At 45.6% G+C, this 15,748-nt stretch overlaps 1 protein-coding gene across 9 annotated transcripts in view; it reads right to left on the bottom strand.

The window, feature by feature from the left end:
* KIAA0753 (KIAA0753 ortholog) overlaps positions 1–15,748 on the bottom strand; it is a 62,856-nt gene that overhangs the window by 46,713 nt on the left and 395 nt on the right. For 5 of the 9 annotated variants that reach the window (XR_006783995.1, XM_045824526.1, XM_045824530.1 and 2 more), the window contains exons 1-6: positions 11,224–12,092; positions 10,368–10,520; positions 5,432–6,053; positions 2,711–2,817; positions 1,506–1,568; positions 856–1,071 (exon numbers count right to left, since the gene is read on the bottom strand). Coding sequence is in view for 7 of the 9 variants with exons in the window: in XM_045824526.1 (XP_045680482.1) it covers positions 856–1,071; positions 1,506–1,568; positions 2,711–2,817; positions 5,432–6,053; positions 10,368–10,454 (1,095 nt within the window). In the remaining 2 variants the exon portion in view is untranslated. Of the gene's footprint in view, positions 1–855; positions 1,072–1,505; positions 1,569–2,710; positions 2,818–5,431; positions 6,054–10,367; positions 10,521–11,223; positions 15,706–15,748 lie in introns of those variants that run through there. The other 4 variants (XM_045824527.1, XM_045824528.1, XM_045824531.1 and 1 more) reach the window with 4 other exon arrangements.

Genomic DNA, 15,748 nt, shown 5'->3' with positions numbered 1-15,748 from the left:
ACTACAGCACCTTCCTCTACAGCCACGGCTTTCCAACTCACACTAACAGAGGGGTCGTCTTACTTGTGGATGAAAACGTGCAGTGCAGTGGAAGTAACAGTGGCGTGGGAGCGGAAGATGGGATATTTGATTCCCAGCTCTCAAGAGAAGTAACTGTGTCATGTCTCTGACCTTTGCTTTTTAAAAATTTTATCTGTAAAATTGTAGTAATAAATCTACTGCAAGTCACAGCACTGCAGTAGATAAAATGCCAAATTCTGTGGTAGCACTCTGCGAACCTCATAGAAATATCAAGATTTAAGACCATATTGTCCTTGCCGTCTTTGTCACCAATAAAAACAAAGAACACTATTTATTCCTGACTAGTACATTCCAGTCGTGATTTCCAGAAGTCTCTACCCATATCACAAGACTTAAGGCTCTGCTTCCCTAGATCTTAAAATGTCTCCTTTCCAAAAGTCTCTCTAGATTATACACTGATATTCTAATTAAAGCACTAATCTAAGAATGCGTTACTGTTTTCTTTTTCTATGGTAGAAAATCCTTTATTAACTGGCACAGTCAGGAAATGGAAAATTCTTTTTTAATTAATGGACCTGGTTAAGAGGTAATATATATTCTAGACTCAAGCCACCATTCTCCAAGAAGTAAAAATACAGTATTATAGACTAGATCATAAAAACAATAAAATAAAAATGAAGTCTTTTTTCTGCCCTCAGTAAAGCTTTAATTTACAAGGTGTAGACGTTCTGTCTTGTATTCTCCATGAATCTCAGTGACACTTGGTGGCAGTAAACATTACCTCCTTGCTTAGAAACAACACACTTTTGACAAAAATTAGAGTCAATTTCATACCTCAATTTGATGCAGGATATTTATAACCACATCAGCAACAGATGAGTCAGCATCCAACTTGGCAGAACAGAGTGACAACTGGCGAATGAGACTGCCCAGTTCCCTATACTGAGCAGGAACGGGGTGCTCCCCTCGGTCAGTGAACAGAGTGACAAATGTCTGTAAGGCCCGAATGGCTCCTCGATGGGCAGCTGCCAGCCTGGACATTGCCCATGACTGGCAATAAATGAAATGTGAGAAGTTACTTCAATATTCAGAACGTCTTGACATTAACCCCATCCTTAAGAATACGTACAGTTTATCTTCTGTCTATACTGAGCTATTTCCATTGTGAAAACTTTTTCATAGTTTAGGGAATTATGAAGTTTAAAGACTTTCTAGTGACAAAGTCTTTTCCTTCCAATTCTCAGTTTCTTACAGCAGCAGCAAATATCTATTTCGAGAATTTGGAAGACAACCCCAAGTTCAGAATATTTAAGGTGTTCATGCCCTCGCTAATAGGTTTCTACAAGCCCTGAAAATAGTATTGGTGCAGAGAACACACCTGATGCTAACAAACTGGAAATCTAACTTATACATACCTGATGCTAACACATTGGAAATCTAACTTATAAATGATAAGTATTAATCAGAATTTAATTGCATCATACCTTCTTAGTGTGCTTAGTTTTATGTGGACTCAATTTATCCAATTCTTCCTGGATTTCTTTAACCTGTTTTATAAAGGGAAAAACATGAAAACTTCGTACCTTTCCACTGATCTTTTTTGTAGAAGAGGACACAGCTTGTCTTATCCAAATTTAACTATTCTTAATTCAAGTCACTTGAAAATAAGACAAGGCTCTTCATTCCTGCGCCCCCAAAACAGTTACTGATTTCCAGTTCAAGACAGTGACTAGAGCACAGGGTCCACCTTCCGTCCCATGGTCCCCAGGGTGACAGGAACTGAGCACGAAGGAGAGAAGGGGGAGGGGACCCTCGAAAGCTAGGAGGGCCAGGTCAGAAAGTCTCAGTGCCATGCTAAAAGATTTAGCTTCCACCCTGTGTTACAGAGGGCCACTGAAGTCTTTTAAGCAGAGGTCTGTCATGGAAAATTTGTGTTTTAAAACAATCTCTATGGCAACAATATAGAGTAAGGACTGAAATAGAACCCACCCCCCAAATAAGGAACAAAATCTCAGACATATTCTTTAAAATAAAAAGGTCCAGTTTTGGGTTCAATAAATAAGACCAGAAATGAATTAAAAACCTATTAATGAGTAAACCCTTAAAGGTAAAACAAATATTTTTTTAAAAGTTACCCATGAACAATGTAAATGCTCCTTTTTCAGCCACTAAATGTGTCCTAAAAGACACTTAACATAGTCTTTACTTTTTACTATTCAATAAAGATGATCAAATTATTTACTACTACTGTTTCTAGCACCTTGTAAACATGAGACAGATGGGAAACTAAAATGGTCCCTTTCTGGCTAAGATGAAGATTCATAAGTGCAGACAAAGGGTTTTAGGGTAACTAATCCCCTTGACTTTGTCTGGGAAAATGTGCTGTATAAGCAATTTTTTAAATGGGGAAAGGACCCATGGCTTTTAGCAGATTCTCAAGAGTCTCTGACACTAAAAAGTCAAAAACCACTATTTAAGGAGCTTGGCTACATAGACAATACACACACATAAAGGCAGATGCCAGAAAGAGAAAGAAATTATTTGTCCGCATGTTCAGGAAATTTAGCTTCACAAACATAATGAGAGTTCACAGAGTAAACCATGGTGCTAACATTTCTGAGGCAAAAGGAAAACACATCTCTTAGGTCACACACAAGGCCAAGGGCCCCACCGCTCCCTGCGCCTGCACCTGCTGCTGGAGGCCGTAGAGCGTGCGGGCAGAACGGACGGCTTGCTCCTGCCTCCTGACCCGGATCCGCCGCTCTTCGTCGGGGTCCAAGGCTTCTTCCATTCTCTCTGAAAATATTCCCCCCAAGTGAGTTATAAACCAAATATAAAAACTCACAAAAATACAACTGCTCAAAAGATAATGTAAGTTGAAGGGCTCTACTTTACAAAGAAAAACGGGGCAGTCACAACAACAAATGCCATTTCTCACTGACCATGAGATCAGAAGGAAGGGTGATATGCTGAATCAGCAGGGCCACGAGGACGCACCAGGTCAGGCTCCCCTCGGTGCGGGATCTCCTGATCCCAACTACACTGCACTGCCTACTCCATGGGAAGCTCCTCCTACTATTTTAAAATTCTTTACACTGGGCCAAAATCTGTAATGCTTTCTATCGTTTTTCAGAAACCCTTTACTGGCCTACTTTTTAACAAGATTTCTTTTACACTTTCTTTCCTGGAATCCGGAAGAGAAATCCTTTCCCCAACACATGAAGAGTGTATGAATGTCCAAAGCCTTCATATACTTGTCAGGAAGGATTATATATAATATACAATGGTGTTCCCCATATATAATGGTGTTCCACATTTTCAAAAGGTAAGTTCAAAGAAATCGTCTCTGGAACACTGCCTGAGGAGTGTGCAACCTGTCCATTCTGTCCAGTTGGTGGCTTTCAAGTACATTTATGCAACACATATCCTTAAGCAAAACTCCACTAATAAAGTACATTTTATAAATTCAAATATTTAATATTTACTCATTACAAAGTCAACTAATGAAAATCTTTTTGAAGAAATCAAAATTTGAAATCAAGGAGGTGTGGGCACAGATGCAGCCTCAGAGAAGCCTACAAGCCAAACTGCTTCTGTCTCTTGTTGGCCTGCACTGCGTGGAAAGACTCTGGACTCACGTACTTGCTGTCAGGGCAACTGGCTCGGGCGGGGTTTTTAACTGCTCATCTTCTAGATGATTCCTTTTTTGGTCTTTTTTACTGAATTTATTGGGGTGACATTGGTTAATGAAGTTTTACAGGTTTCAGGTATACAGTTCTATAATACATCATCTGTATACTGTACTGTGTGTTCATCAGTCCAAGTCAAGTCTCCTTCATCACCATTTACCCCCTTTGCAGGTGATTCTGATGCAACTAGTGTGCAGAGCAGCACTTGGGAAGCACAACCGGGCATTTTAGGGCCCACCTGAAAGGGTGGACTACAGACAGGGGCTGTTGAAAACTACTACCAGTCCATGACAAGGTAAGTGCAGAAACCAGAAGTGTGCACTTACACATTTTTATAGTAATGCGCCATTGTCACGACATTTTTATTCTAATTTAGAAAGTTTTGATTTGTAATTGACATTTTTAACTAAAAAACAAAAAAACAAAAAACAAAAAACAAAGCCCCTTCAACCCAGTCCTTCCCCACAGAGTTTGAAAAGCTCTGCTCCGAAGGTCCCCTGTATTAAGCCACATCAGCAGAGCAGTGGGCCTCTTGGCTTCTCTCCCCCAGCAGCGTGGCTCCTACCCCAGTATGCCACGGGGACCTGCCACAGGCTGACACTGAGCAACGCTACAAGAAACAAATCTTAACACTCCTGTTAGCGTGATATAGGAATGGTTTTAATTCTTCATCATATTACACAACACACTCTTTATGAAGACCCACAGAAGACATTTTTTTCTGGTCTTCATATGTGCAATAATTCTTTTCCTCACACAACTGCTTTTTCTATTTTAGACTTTGTAAATTCTGCAACTGGTCACACTTTTCTCTTTAGCTGGATGCTAGGAAGCTCAGAAACCAATTTGTAACCCATCCTGAATATATCTTGTTTTTCCTTTCCTCATTTTTTTCATGTGCTACAATATCCTCATTAATGTGTTTTGTTCTATGTTGTTCAACCACAGGTATTTTTCTAAGGTACCTTAAATTCCTGATATAATATGCATATCTATACATATGCATATATAAATTAATTTTTAAATGCCAGAGATCATCATAGACTTATGTAGTATCCTAACACAATATGTGATGCTCAACTCCCTACACCCTGAAGTCTGACCTGGGCCCGATTCTCCTCCTCATTGGCTATGGTAACTGTAATGTCTCCACGTGGAATCAACACTCTGTTCCCCAGGGAAACACAAGGGTCTGGAGAATACTGAAGAACTGTAGAAAACAGTAATGTGGTGACCATACAACTTCCTTTCTACCCTATGGTCAGATATTTTCCATATACATCCGCCACTTTCCTTGTCACTGCTGTGTACTCATCTAAACACTTGTCTACATTAAACCTGGTTTAATTTACAATGCACATACGCTATGCTCTTTTTCAAACAAATTAAAAATAATTTTTCTGAAGAATTTCTGGGTACAGAAGCACCACTTTACAGGATGATTTTCACCCTGGTGCCAGAAGACCTAAGGTTCAGACAGCAAGTGCCCCAGGCCCTTCTGGGCTGGGCCCTTGGTCAGCCGATCATCAAGTGCAGCTTCAGGAAAGGAGCTGTGGGGCGGGGAAAACTCTTCAGAAAAAGACACTGGGCAAACTCAAAGTCCACCTGTCTGGTCACGAGTGCTTGCTCTAGGGACAGAAGAGGGAGTGGAACCTGATAGGGCGGGGGTCCCAAAGGAAGAAATGCATCTGAGCTACCCCACTCTCACCAGTTTTTCTCACCTTCTTTAGTTACTTCTTCAATTTTATGGATACAATTGTTCAATATTTTCTGGAGTCGCTGAACTTCTAGCAGGCTTCTGTGTTCACACAGGCTTTTGTGGTCACCTACCCTGGCACGTGGCTGAAGTCCTGGATCATGGGTGGGTGGTGAATTTGGCACGGTCAGATCCGACTGTCCTGGATGAGATGTGTAGATGTATACCCTGGCACCTGAGCTGGAAACATCTGCTTTGGGCGGCTGGTGGCTGCAATGAAAAACCTCTTGATTCTTCAATTCCTTCCTGTCCACACCAAGGTCAGACATTTTATGCTTGGTGTATCCGTGTTTCTGAGAAACTTGGGGCTGACTTCTGAGATGATGTCTTACATGTTCTTCAAATTGTCTTCGTTTCATATCTCTTTTGGCGAGGTGGACAGCATGGCTAAGTCTCTCTTCTGATATGACAGAAAAGGAAACAGAACTGCTTTGGTCAGGACCGTGTCTAAAATCCAAGTCTTTACAACAGTCGGACTCGCTGTGCAAGTGCTTCAGTTTCTCGATTTTAATGGCATGTGGAGGAGAATACCGGATTGCCAAGTTGCTTGAATGTGTAGGAACATTCTTATTGAACTGCAGCTGGTTCTTTAAAAAGTTAAATAAATAAAAGTAAGCACTCATTAGAGAAATAGCATTTTGTATAGTTGGTATATGTGTGTAGTCAAGTTTCTAAAAATTTACCCATACAATTATTAGTGCTAAAAGGTATTTTTATTTTGTACTGATAGAATCAGCCACTCTAACACCCCCTAACTCCCCACCAAGCCTACCCTTCAGTTTACTAACAGTACACCAGGACCCTCCCCTAAACTTCAACCCAAAATGCTTCAAGCAGCAACCAGCAAGCTCAACTCTCCAGTTAACGACGTCTGTCCTGTTTCTAAATAATCCAACACAATCCATTATGAGCGTTCCCCAAAACTGCTGCCAGACACAGCACAGAGCCACATCGGACTCAAGCCATTCGACCCCATCTCTTCAGGCCTTCCTGAGGTTTTCCTCTGGTGGCTGGGCCACACCTCTTATTCTGCACCTAAGTCCATGCTGCTCTGAACAGGCCACTTACACCTTCTTATGCAGGCTTAAGTTTTTGTCAGTTTTAATCATAACGTATACAAACTTGATTTTGTTTTTCAGTTAACATAGTCATGTTTCCATATTCTCACAGTTTTCATTATTCTTCATGGTCGCATTTCCAAAATCCAATTAACCTAATTATAACTTTATTATTAAACATTTAGATTATTGCATCTTTTCCATACATTTAATTTTTTTCATCTTTTCTGACTACTTCCTTAGGACAAATGATCTATTCTGGGGTTACCAGGCCAGAGGCAGCAAACAACTCCACAGCTCTGGGCATGTCAACAACACACTCCGTGAAGCCCGTGCTGCAAGGCCTCTGTCCAGGGGCCGGCCTCCCAGGCTTCCACGGTGAAGCGTGCTCATGCACTCACGTGTGTGAGGAGTCAGTTTAACATAAACCCACAGTTATAACATTCAAGTCAGTATTTTGAAAAAAGCCGAGCAGTTATAAACCTCACCAGAAATTAAAAGGAAGAAAAACAGTATGGAAGGTACACACATAATGATAAACAGTACTTGAAACTTACAGCCTTAATATGGACAAAGTCTTTCCCCCAAAGTGAAAACAACCTAAAGTGCCTGGGGGATTTAATGTAAGTACTAGGAAAAAATTATGGGTGAATTCCTCGTTGACCTGGGTGTAGGGAAAGACTTTCTAACTCAAAATCCATATGCAATAAAGGAGAGAGTGACAAAATTTCATTACACTAAAATAAAAACTTTAAGAACAACTTCTACCTGTTTTTATTATTTAAAAAGGCCATAAAAATTCAAAGAAGAACTAATATTTGTAAGTACAGAGGGCTCCCTATATATAAATCTTTATAAAGAAATCTTAAATATTAAGAAAATACCTAAACTCAACTGAAAATGAGAAAAACACTTGAACAGACAACTTACCAAAATTATATATAAAAATGGCCCTTAAACATAAAAAACTGGTCGATCTCATAAACATACAAACTAAGAAAATACTGGAACAGCAACAGATTAGCAGAAACGTGAAAGGAATGACAATGCATGCTGTGGGTGCGGCCGTGAAAACACAGACGCTCTCACAGACTGTGGGTGGGAAACACAAATTGGTACAATCCTCAGGGGTGGGATTTGGCAAAATCTAACAAAATTACCTGTGCTTACTTTCTGATCCAGAAGCCTGACTTATAGCCATTTACCCTGAAGATACACCCCCAATACATCTAGATGCAAAGGGTTACTCACCACTGTATTGTTTGTGATTGCAAAGTACTGGAATCAACCTAAATGCTATGTAGGAGAACAGCTGAATAAGTTATGCTATATCCACCCAAAGGAGTACTATAAAAATGTAAAAATGAATGAGGAAGATCTCTGTGAACTGATGTGGAGGGACTTCTCAGATACACTGTTCAGGGAAAAGAGCAAAGTGCCAAAGAGTACCTGTAATATCTTCAAAAAAGGGGGAAAATATGAGAAAATATATACATGTCTGATCATTTGGACAAAAAGAAGCACATGAAAGAAAAATCAGACACTATTAAGATTAGGTATCTATAGGGTATGGGCAGGAATTGGGTGGAAATGAGTCAGGCCAATAGGCCAGGACAAGTAGGGAGACTGAGACAGACAGCTGTACAAACTGGCAGAGCAACTGAGAGCCAGATGCAGAAGGTCACCTCCCTAGGGATAGCATCTAGGCCACAGCTGTATTTTAGCTCCAGACCCAGAAAAGCAGCAAAATCAGGTGAGTGATGGCAGGACCAGCTGCAGTGAATAAAGATCCCCTGCCCTGTTCTGTTTTGATGGAGCAGAGGAGACCATGACCCCAAAGGGGCACACCTAGAAAACTGATGAATATTCTGCTGAAAGCCTCCCCTGAAAACTCCCCTCCAATTCCTGACTGCAAGAAAGATACAACCCTCAATACAAAGGACCCAGGTGTATGAACATTTTCCCTCTGGGGAGCAGCTGGCTCCATTCCCTTCCTCCCTTCTCCCCTCTCTTCTTCCCCAACAGACACGCATCCCCTAAACTCTAAGGGTCCCAAAAGACTTGAAATCAGATAAGCAATAGGCAGTGGTGGCTCAAGCCAGGCTAACCCCTTGAACCTGTCCCCAATGCCCCCCTTTCTCTGACTTCCCAGTGAGTTAAGGCAGCTGAACCTGGTCTCTCCTGTTGCTTCTTCCATGCTGAGCCCTTCCTTGTCTCACAGTCCCCAGCGTTAATCAATGCAGTCTCATAGTCACCTGGACTCATGCTGTGAAATCTTTCCTACACAAAGTCAAGAACCCACATACTACTGGCTCAGGGCCAGACTCCTTGTCCCGTAACAGAAAGGATAGAGGAATGAAGATGCAATAACAACTCCCCAAATATAATTTTTTGTACAAGTATATTTGGAACCTTGTTGAGGTTTCACAGATACTAGAGAGACAGGAAAGAAGGGAGAGAAGGAAGGGAGTAAGTAAAATTAATAAGGATGAAGGAAAGCCCTAAAAATGAATACCAACCAATGAAACAAAATGAATTTCCAATGAATAACATAACCACACTAAAAAGTGAGGTTTAAAAAAAAAATTAACCCAATGAACTTTTGAACATAGCATTTGGACCATATGACCTAAAACTAAAAATACAAAGTACTCTAAAAATAATGAAATTTTTAATTTGTAGGCTTCTCTTTTTGCAGGGGCATGGATTAAAATTCTGAAATATTTTTGTACATTCTAGGATTGAGCAAATAAGTAGATAGATTGTGAATAACTGGAGTAAGGTTTCACATTGTTGAATAACGGAATTACAAATATGGAGAGTGCTGCACTGGAATTGGAGATATCTGTGTGAAGTCATAGGTTTTAATATAGATAGGCAAGCAGACATATACACCGAAAGGGGAAAAATACAGACAGAGAGAGAGAGAGAGCGAGAAAGGGAAGGAGTGAGAGGGATACAGATGGGAGTGTACATATGAACATACGCATGTACGGCCACACGAGTATATCCATCTACTCCCCAGTCACGTCCCCTGACAGGGCCTAGGAACAATGACACCCGAGAATCAATGAGCACATCCAGTGTCCAGATACTGATTTCTAGATTCCATTCTCCATTAAAGTGACAAATGCTCTTTGAATAAATGGCCAATTCTAGGACTGGAACAGTGAAAAAATATGTTTCCCTTCCCTCTAAAAATAAATAAATAAAATCTCAATACTCAACAAATATATTTCAATGTATTCATTTCAGGTGTAAAATTTACATCAAAAGAAATGGTAAATTCTAGTATATGATATGCATGCTGAAGTAGTTAGGGTACTTGTGTCCGAAATTTACTTTGGTATATGTCAAAAAAGTATGACGGACTGATGAATGGATTCTAGAGAGATGGACTGAAGGACAGATATGCAATTAAACAAATACAGTGAAACAGCAATGATATCTAGGTGTTCACTATGAAATCTGACTTTGCTGTATGTTTGGAGGTTTTCATAATACAAAGAAGGCACTTTGGGTACAACTGGGTGAAGTTCAATACAATAGACTGATTACTAGATAATATTAGGAAAACCTTTTGTCCATTTCTTAGTGAATGGCATTACAGCTAAGCAGAAGACTTTATTTTTAGGAACAGTATTCTCAAATATTCAGAAGTGTCATGATAGCTGCAACTCATTTTGAATGGTTTGAAATAACTTGAGAGAAGGGTGGACAGAAAAACAGGACAAATTGTTACAACTGTTGAAATAGAAAATTAAAAAAGTGTTCTTATCCTCTTCTTTCAACTTTTATGTTTGAAATGTTTCATAACGAAAATATGAAGGAATAAAAACCTACCTGGGCCTGAAGTGTCCAGGAATCACTCCGCCCATCCAGCTGGACACCAGATGCCAGATGAACACAGACTGAAGCCGGTCCCATCATGTCAGAGAGTGCAGAACAACAATGAAGGCTCAGTTATCAGCCACCAGTTCTTCCCGAAAACATTGTCTGAAATGAAAGACAGTTACTTTCAGACCAAGAGTCTTCAAACAAAGGAAAAGAATAAGTAAAAGACAATACCATACTCATACAATATTCTAGAAGTAGTCCATAGCAACCTCACACTAAAGAGCGCATGCTTAAAGATAGGTATACGATTGTTCCTTCCATTTACAAAAGCAAGTACACTTTTGAAATTCTACTTTCCAAGAGAACAAGGGGACACTACTTTGCTGACAATCTCTTGAGCCCTTTTCATTCCAAATTTCAAATCTCAGGGGTCTCTAGGAAGACATTATTCTAAAAACAGAGCTCTGCTGTGGTCAACAAACACTTCCCGGCAGGGCATTTTATGGACACACATTCCACATTAATAAATCCTAACCATTAGTCAGAAAGTAGTTAGGCTTCACCCTACTCGGTAGCTCAGGACAGAACTGAAGGATTCTAAATAAACCTGCAGCATCAGAATACCTAAATTTAGGCCAGGATCTGCCATTAACTGAATGACTTCTCCAAACCTCCAATTTCCCCCACCTCCCCCTCACCCTGTGCACACACAGTGGAGATACAAGATATGAGTGTTCTGTAAGCTGTTACGGGCTACACTCATTATCAGTCTCTCCCTGTTCTGCAGGCCTCCTTCTGGACACTTTATTATCCCTACACTAATCACGTGCTTATCACACATTTGTCTCAGGTTGTTATTTACCTATTTCACAGGCATATGTCTCATCTTCCCAGCTAGACAAGGTTCCTTGAGGGTAAGGGCCTTGTCTTGCTCTTCTCTGATAGTTCCCACAACACAGTGCTTTGAGCATAGTAGACAATTTAACTCAACATTTGCTGAATTAAGTTGATTTCCCATAAACTGACTAGTGTTAGGTGTACTGGGGGGAATTTGTTCTCTCCAGGAATCCCACAGAAAATCAATCGGGAAAATCAGGTTTTTAAAAAATTCCTAATTTAAGTTTCTAAATAAACCCAACATTTGTAGGCTGGATTTGCTTAAAGACAGACACATCTGAAGGAATATAAAGGCAGCTGTCCAAGATTCCTTATTTCTAAGGCTGTAGAGTCATGATCAAAACGAAGACGGGAGGAGGCACATGAGCAAGGCAATCCCAAGTGGCTTGCTAACACCACAGTTCAGGGGCGTCTGCAGAACTGGGGCCAGGTCAACCGCAACTTTTATATGCTCAACACCTTCCCCCAGGGTGCCAGAGGCCTAATAATCCATTCTCTACCAGGAAAATCACAACGTGATCCCCACAGTTCCAGGAGAGCTCAAGTGATGTGCCACACACACACACACACACACACACACACACAGAGTCCGGGGACACCCACCCCCAAACTGTTCCCCTGTACAAAGTCCTGGGACACCTCTGCCTTTACAACCTGTGCCTTTCCAGCTGCTCCAGGAAACCACCCAGTGTGACCCCACATACCAGGGGTCTCCTCCACAAAGTATCTCTCTCCCCAACCCTGAGACACCCCTAGAGCCTGTGCCTTCACCCACAACCCAAAACAAATCTCCCCCCAAACTGTTCCCTCCCAGAGTCCCAGGATCCCCCAATTTGTTCCCTACACATACTACCGGAATGCCCCCCTCAGTCTATCCTCCCCCACACAATTTTCTCGCAAACTGTCCCCTCTCACTCTGATTCGAGACACTCGTCCAGCCTGTCTCCTCCCTCTCTGCTGTAGGTGGTTCCTGAAACGGCCAGTGCCTGTTTCCTCCCTTGAAACTGGGGACACATCCACAGCTTCGCTCACCCCCATAGCCCTTCTTGTGTCTGATGCTCCTTGCACTTTCTCACAGCCTGTTTCTGACCCCACAGACCCTGGGCAGCTACATAACTTGGTCCCTTGCCCGTGGGTGTAAGACACTCCCGCTGCTGGGCCCCTCCCCACCAGCCCCAGGACACTCCTACCTCCTGTCTCCTCCCCTGAAGCCCCAGGTCCCTCTGCAGATTGTCTCCTTGACACTGTGAGGCCTGCGACAGCAGCATTCCTTTCTTCTCCTGCAGACCCAGTGACCCACACGGCAGCAGGAATGCGCCCCACCACAGGAACTCCTACAGCTGCAAGCACACCCAAAGACGGGGGTGCCCTCACAGCCCCAGGGTCCTGACCATTGGGTCTCTGTCTCCACAGACCTGACACACCTTCAGAGCCAGTCTCCCCATCCCCAGGTCCGGGAGCCCTGGCAGCAGTGGGCCTCTCAGTTGCCAGTCTCCTTCCCCACACACCTGAGACATCCTCAGAGCTAGTGTCACCCACCGTCGGCCCAGGGACCCCAGTAGCTGCAGGCACTCCCACAGCCATGGAAACTCTAGCAGCCACAGGCTTCTCCGAAGCCTGTCTTCTTCCTGATAAGCCCAAGAGACCCCCAGAGAGTGTCTCTCCTACAGGCCCAGGCACCCCTGGGTCTGTGCACAGCCCCACAGCCACGGACACCCCTGCAGTCTGTCTCCCTCTAGAAACGTCTGAGATGCTCCCAGGGCCCACCTTTTCCCCCATGGGCCCAGGCATCCGGGCAGTGGCGGGCATCACCATCCCTGTGGGGCCCTTGGCATCTGCAGGTCCTTGCACTGTCTCTCTCTCCCCGCACGAGCCTGAGACACCTCCAGAACCAGGCTCCTCCTGCACGGGCCTAGGCACCCCACCAGCTGTGGACACTCCTGCAGTCATGGGTATTCCTGCAATCTGTCTCCTTCCTGGCAAATGTGAGAAACCCCCAGGACCAGTCTCCATCCCTAGAGGACAAGGCACCCCAGGAGCCCTGGGCACCTCAACAGCAGCCACAGGAACCCTGGCACTCTGTCTCCTTCCCCAAGATCTTGGGACACCCCCAGAGCCAGTCTCCTCCCCAACAAGGCCAGGTACCTCTGGGGCCACAGAAACCCTATCAGTCTCAGGAACCCCAATAACCTGCCTCCCTCCCCATAATCCTGGGAAAGCCACAGAACCAGCGTTCTCTCTCACAGGAAGCAGTTCCTCAGAAGCCACAGCTACCCCTGAAGCCATGGGTATTCTAGTAGAGTGAACTCTTTCCCACAGGTTCAAGCCATCTCTAGAGCTGACTTCTGGGCACATAGGGCCAGACACCCACACAGCAGCAGGCACCCTTCCAGATGCAGGTATGCCTGTGGCTGTGGGCACCCCTGCTGAGGCACACCTGTGCTTGGGCATGCCTGATGCCTCGGACATCCCTATTGTCTCAGAGAAGCCCACAGCCTGTTCCCTCCTTTGTTCTATCCTCCTGCACGGACATGCAACATCCCTATAGCCAGTCTCTTGATCCACACAACCAGGTACCCCTAAAGCCGTAGGCACCAGAGCCTCTTGCTCCCCTACAGCCTGCCTCCTTTCCCACAGATTCAAGACATGCTCACAGCATGGCTCCTGCCCAACCACCCCCGGCACTGAGTCAGCCAGGGGCACCCCCAGAGCCTGCTGCCTGTCCCACAGGCCTGGGATACCTCCATAACATGTCTGCTCTCCGATGGCTCCTGGCACCACCCCAGCCTGGGACACACCCACAGCCTGGTCTGTCCCCCACAGACCTGGGACATTCGCACAGCCCACCTCCTTCCCCAAAGCTCTAGGTTCTCCCATAACCTGTCCCACACTCCACAGGCCTGGAGCACCCAGAGGACCTGCCTGCTGCCCATCAGAACCAGATACCTCTGCCGTCTGGTCAGCTTCCCATGATCCTGAGTCACCTGCAGAGCCTGTCTCTGCCCACACAGCCTGTCCCCTATCCCTGAACCCTGGGTCACCACCACATCTAGTTTCCTCTTCAATAGCACAAGGTACCCCTACAGGCTCTCTGGTACCCCACAGGTCAGGGATGCCCCCAGGGCCTACCTCCTCCAGAGGTCTCCTCCGCCATACGCCTGGAGCACCCATGGAGGTAGCTTCTTCCTCTACAGTGCTGGGTACCCCCACAGCCTGTTCCCTTCCCCATAAGCCTGGGGTGGCCCCACAGACTGTCTCTTGTACCAGAGCCCCCGACACCTGCACTGATTGCCCTCTCTCCCACATACCTGGAGCACCCCTACAGCCTACCTCTGCCTCTACAGCTCTGGGTACCTCCACAGCTTCAGGCCACCCCATGGGCCCAGGCACCCCCATAGTCGGTCCTTTCCCCCAAGGGCCTGGGGCAAGGCCATAGCCTGTCTCCTCCACTGTCCCAGGTACCCCCACAGCTTGTCCTCCCCCCAGCAGGGGTGGGACCAACCCAGAACTCATCTCTACAGCCCCAGGCATACCCACAGGTGGGTCCCTCAAAGCCTGTCCAGGCCCACACAAGCCTGAGAGTCTCTCACAACCTGCTCCTAGGCCTGTAGATAGTCCTGAGGCCTGGGGGGCTGTCCTGACCTGTCCTTCCACCCACGGTCCTGTAAGACCACCCCGGCTGGTCTCTACCCACGAAGCTCGGCCAGGTACACCCCTCTCAACTGGCCCCTCTCCCAGAGGTACAGGATGGAGCTCGACTCTGCTTCCTTCCCCACATCCTGAAGCGGCCCTCATAGCCTGCACCTTCAGCCACAGCTCCAAAATGCTCTCATGCCCCATAGATCCAGGACGACCTTTCCTCTCACAGCCCCGGGGACTCCTATGAACTCCCAGCTCCTCCTCCACAGTGTCCGTCACCCACACAGACCCCGCAGGCCCCACCACCTGGGGTTCCCCCACAGCTCCGTTCACCCACACAGCCCCAGGGTCCCCTGCAGCCTCAATCGAGTCTGCAGTGCCAGGAGTCCTCGAAGCCTCGTTGGCCCCCGCGGCCACCTCGGCCGCTTGTCTTCTCCCCCGTGGCTGCCGACACTGCTGCAGCCTCTCTGCAATGACACGGCGCATCTCCCACACCAAGGACCTCACTCGGCGCCTTACTCTTCGGCCGCGGGACGTCCTTGCAACCCATCCCTTCCCCCTTGGCCTGCGAAGTCCGCGCCCAGAACTGCTGAGCCGCATGCAGCGGCGTGGCATCTCTGCGGCTCGCTCGCCCCTGCGCAGCCTGGGCAAGAGCCCACGGCCAGTCGGCCAGCTCATAGCTCGAGGGCTATTCTCGTCTGTCCGAACGCAGACCCAGGGCACCTTGCTCCCAAGGCTTCTCCACACGTGCGCCCGCGCGCGCACACACACACACACACACAAACAACTCCAACCTCGCAGCCTTACTTCCTCCCTGCCCCCCACCCACCCCAGCCCCGTCCCGCACCCCC

Source organism: Phyllostomus hastatus, unplaced genomic scaffold (assembly GCF_019186645.2).
Source record: "Phyllostomus hastatus isolate PE091 unplaced genomic scaffold, TTU_PhHast_1.1 phas_scaffold_55, whole genome shotgun sequence".
Lineage (NCBI taxonomy): Eukaryota > Metazoa > Chordata > Mammalia > Chiroptera > Phyllostomidae > Phyllostomus > Phyllostomus hastatus.
The sequence above is the reverse complement of the archived record's forward strand: the minus strand, read 5'-3'. Positions and strand labels throughout refer to the sequence as shown.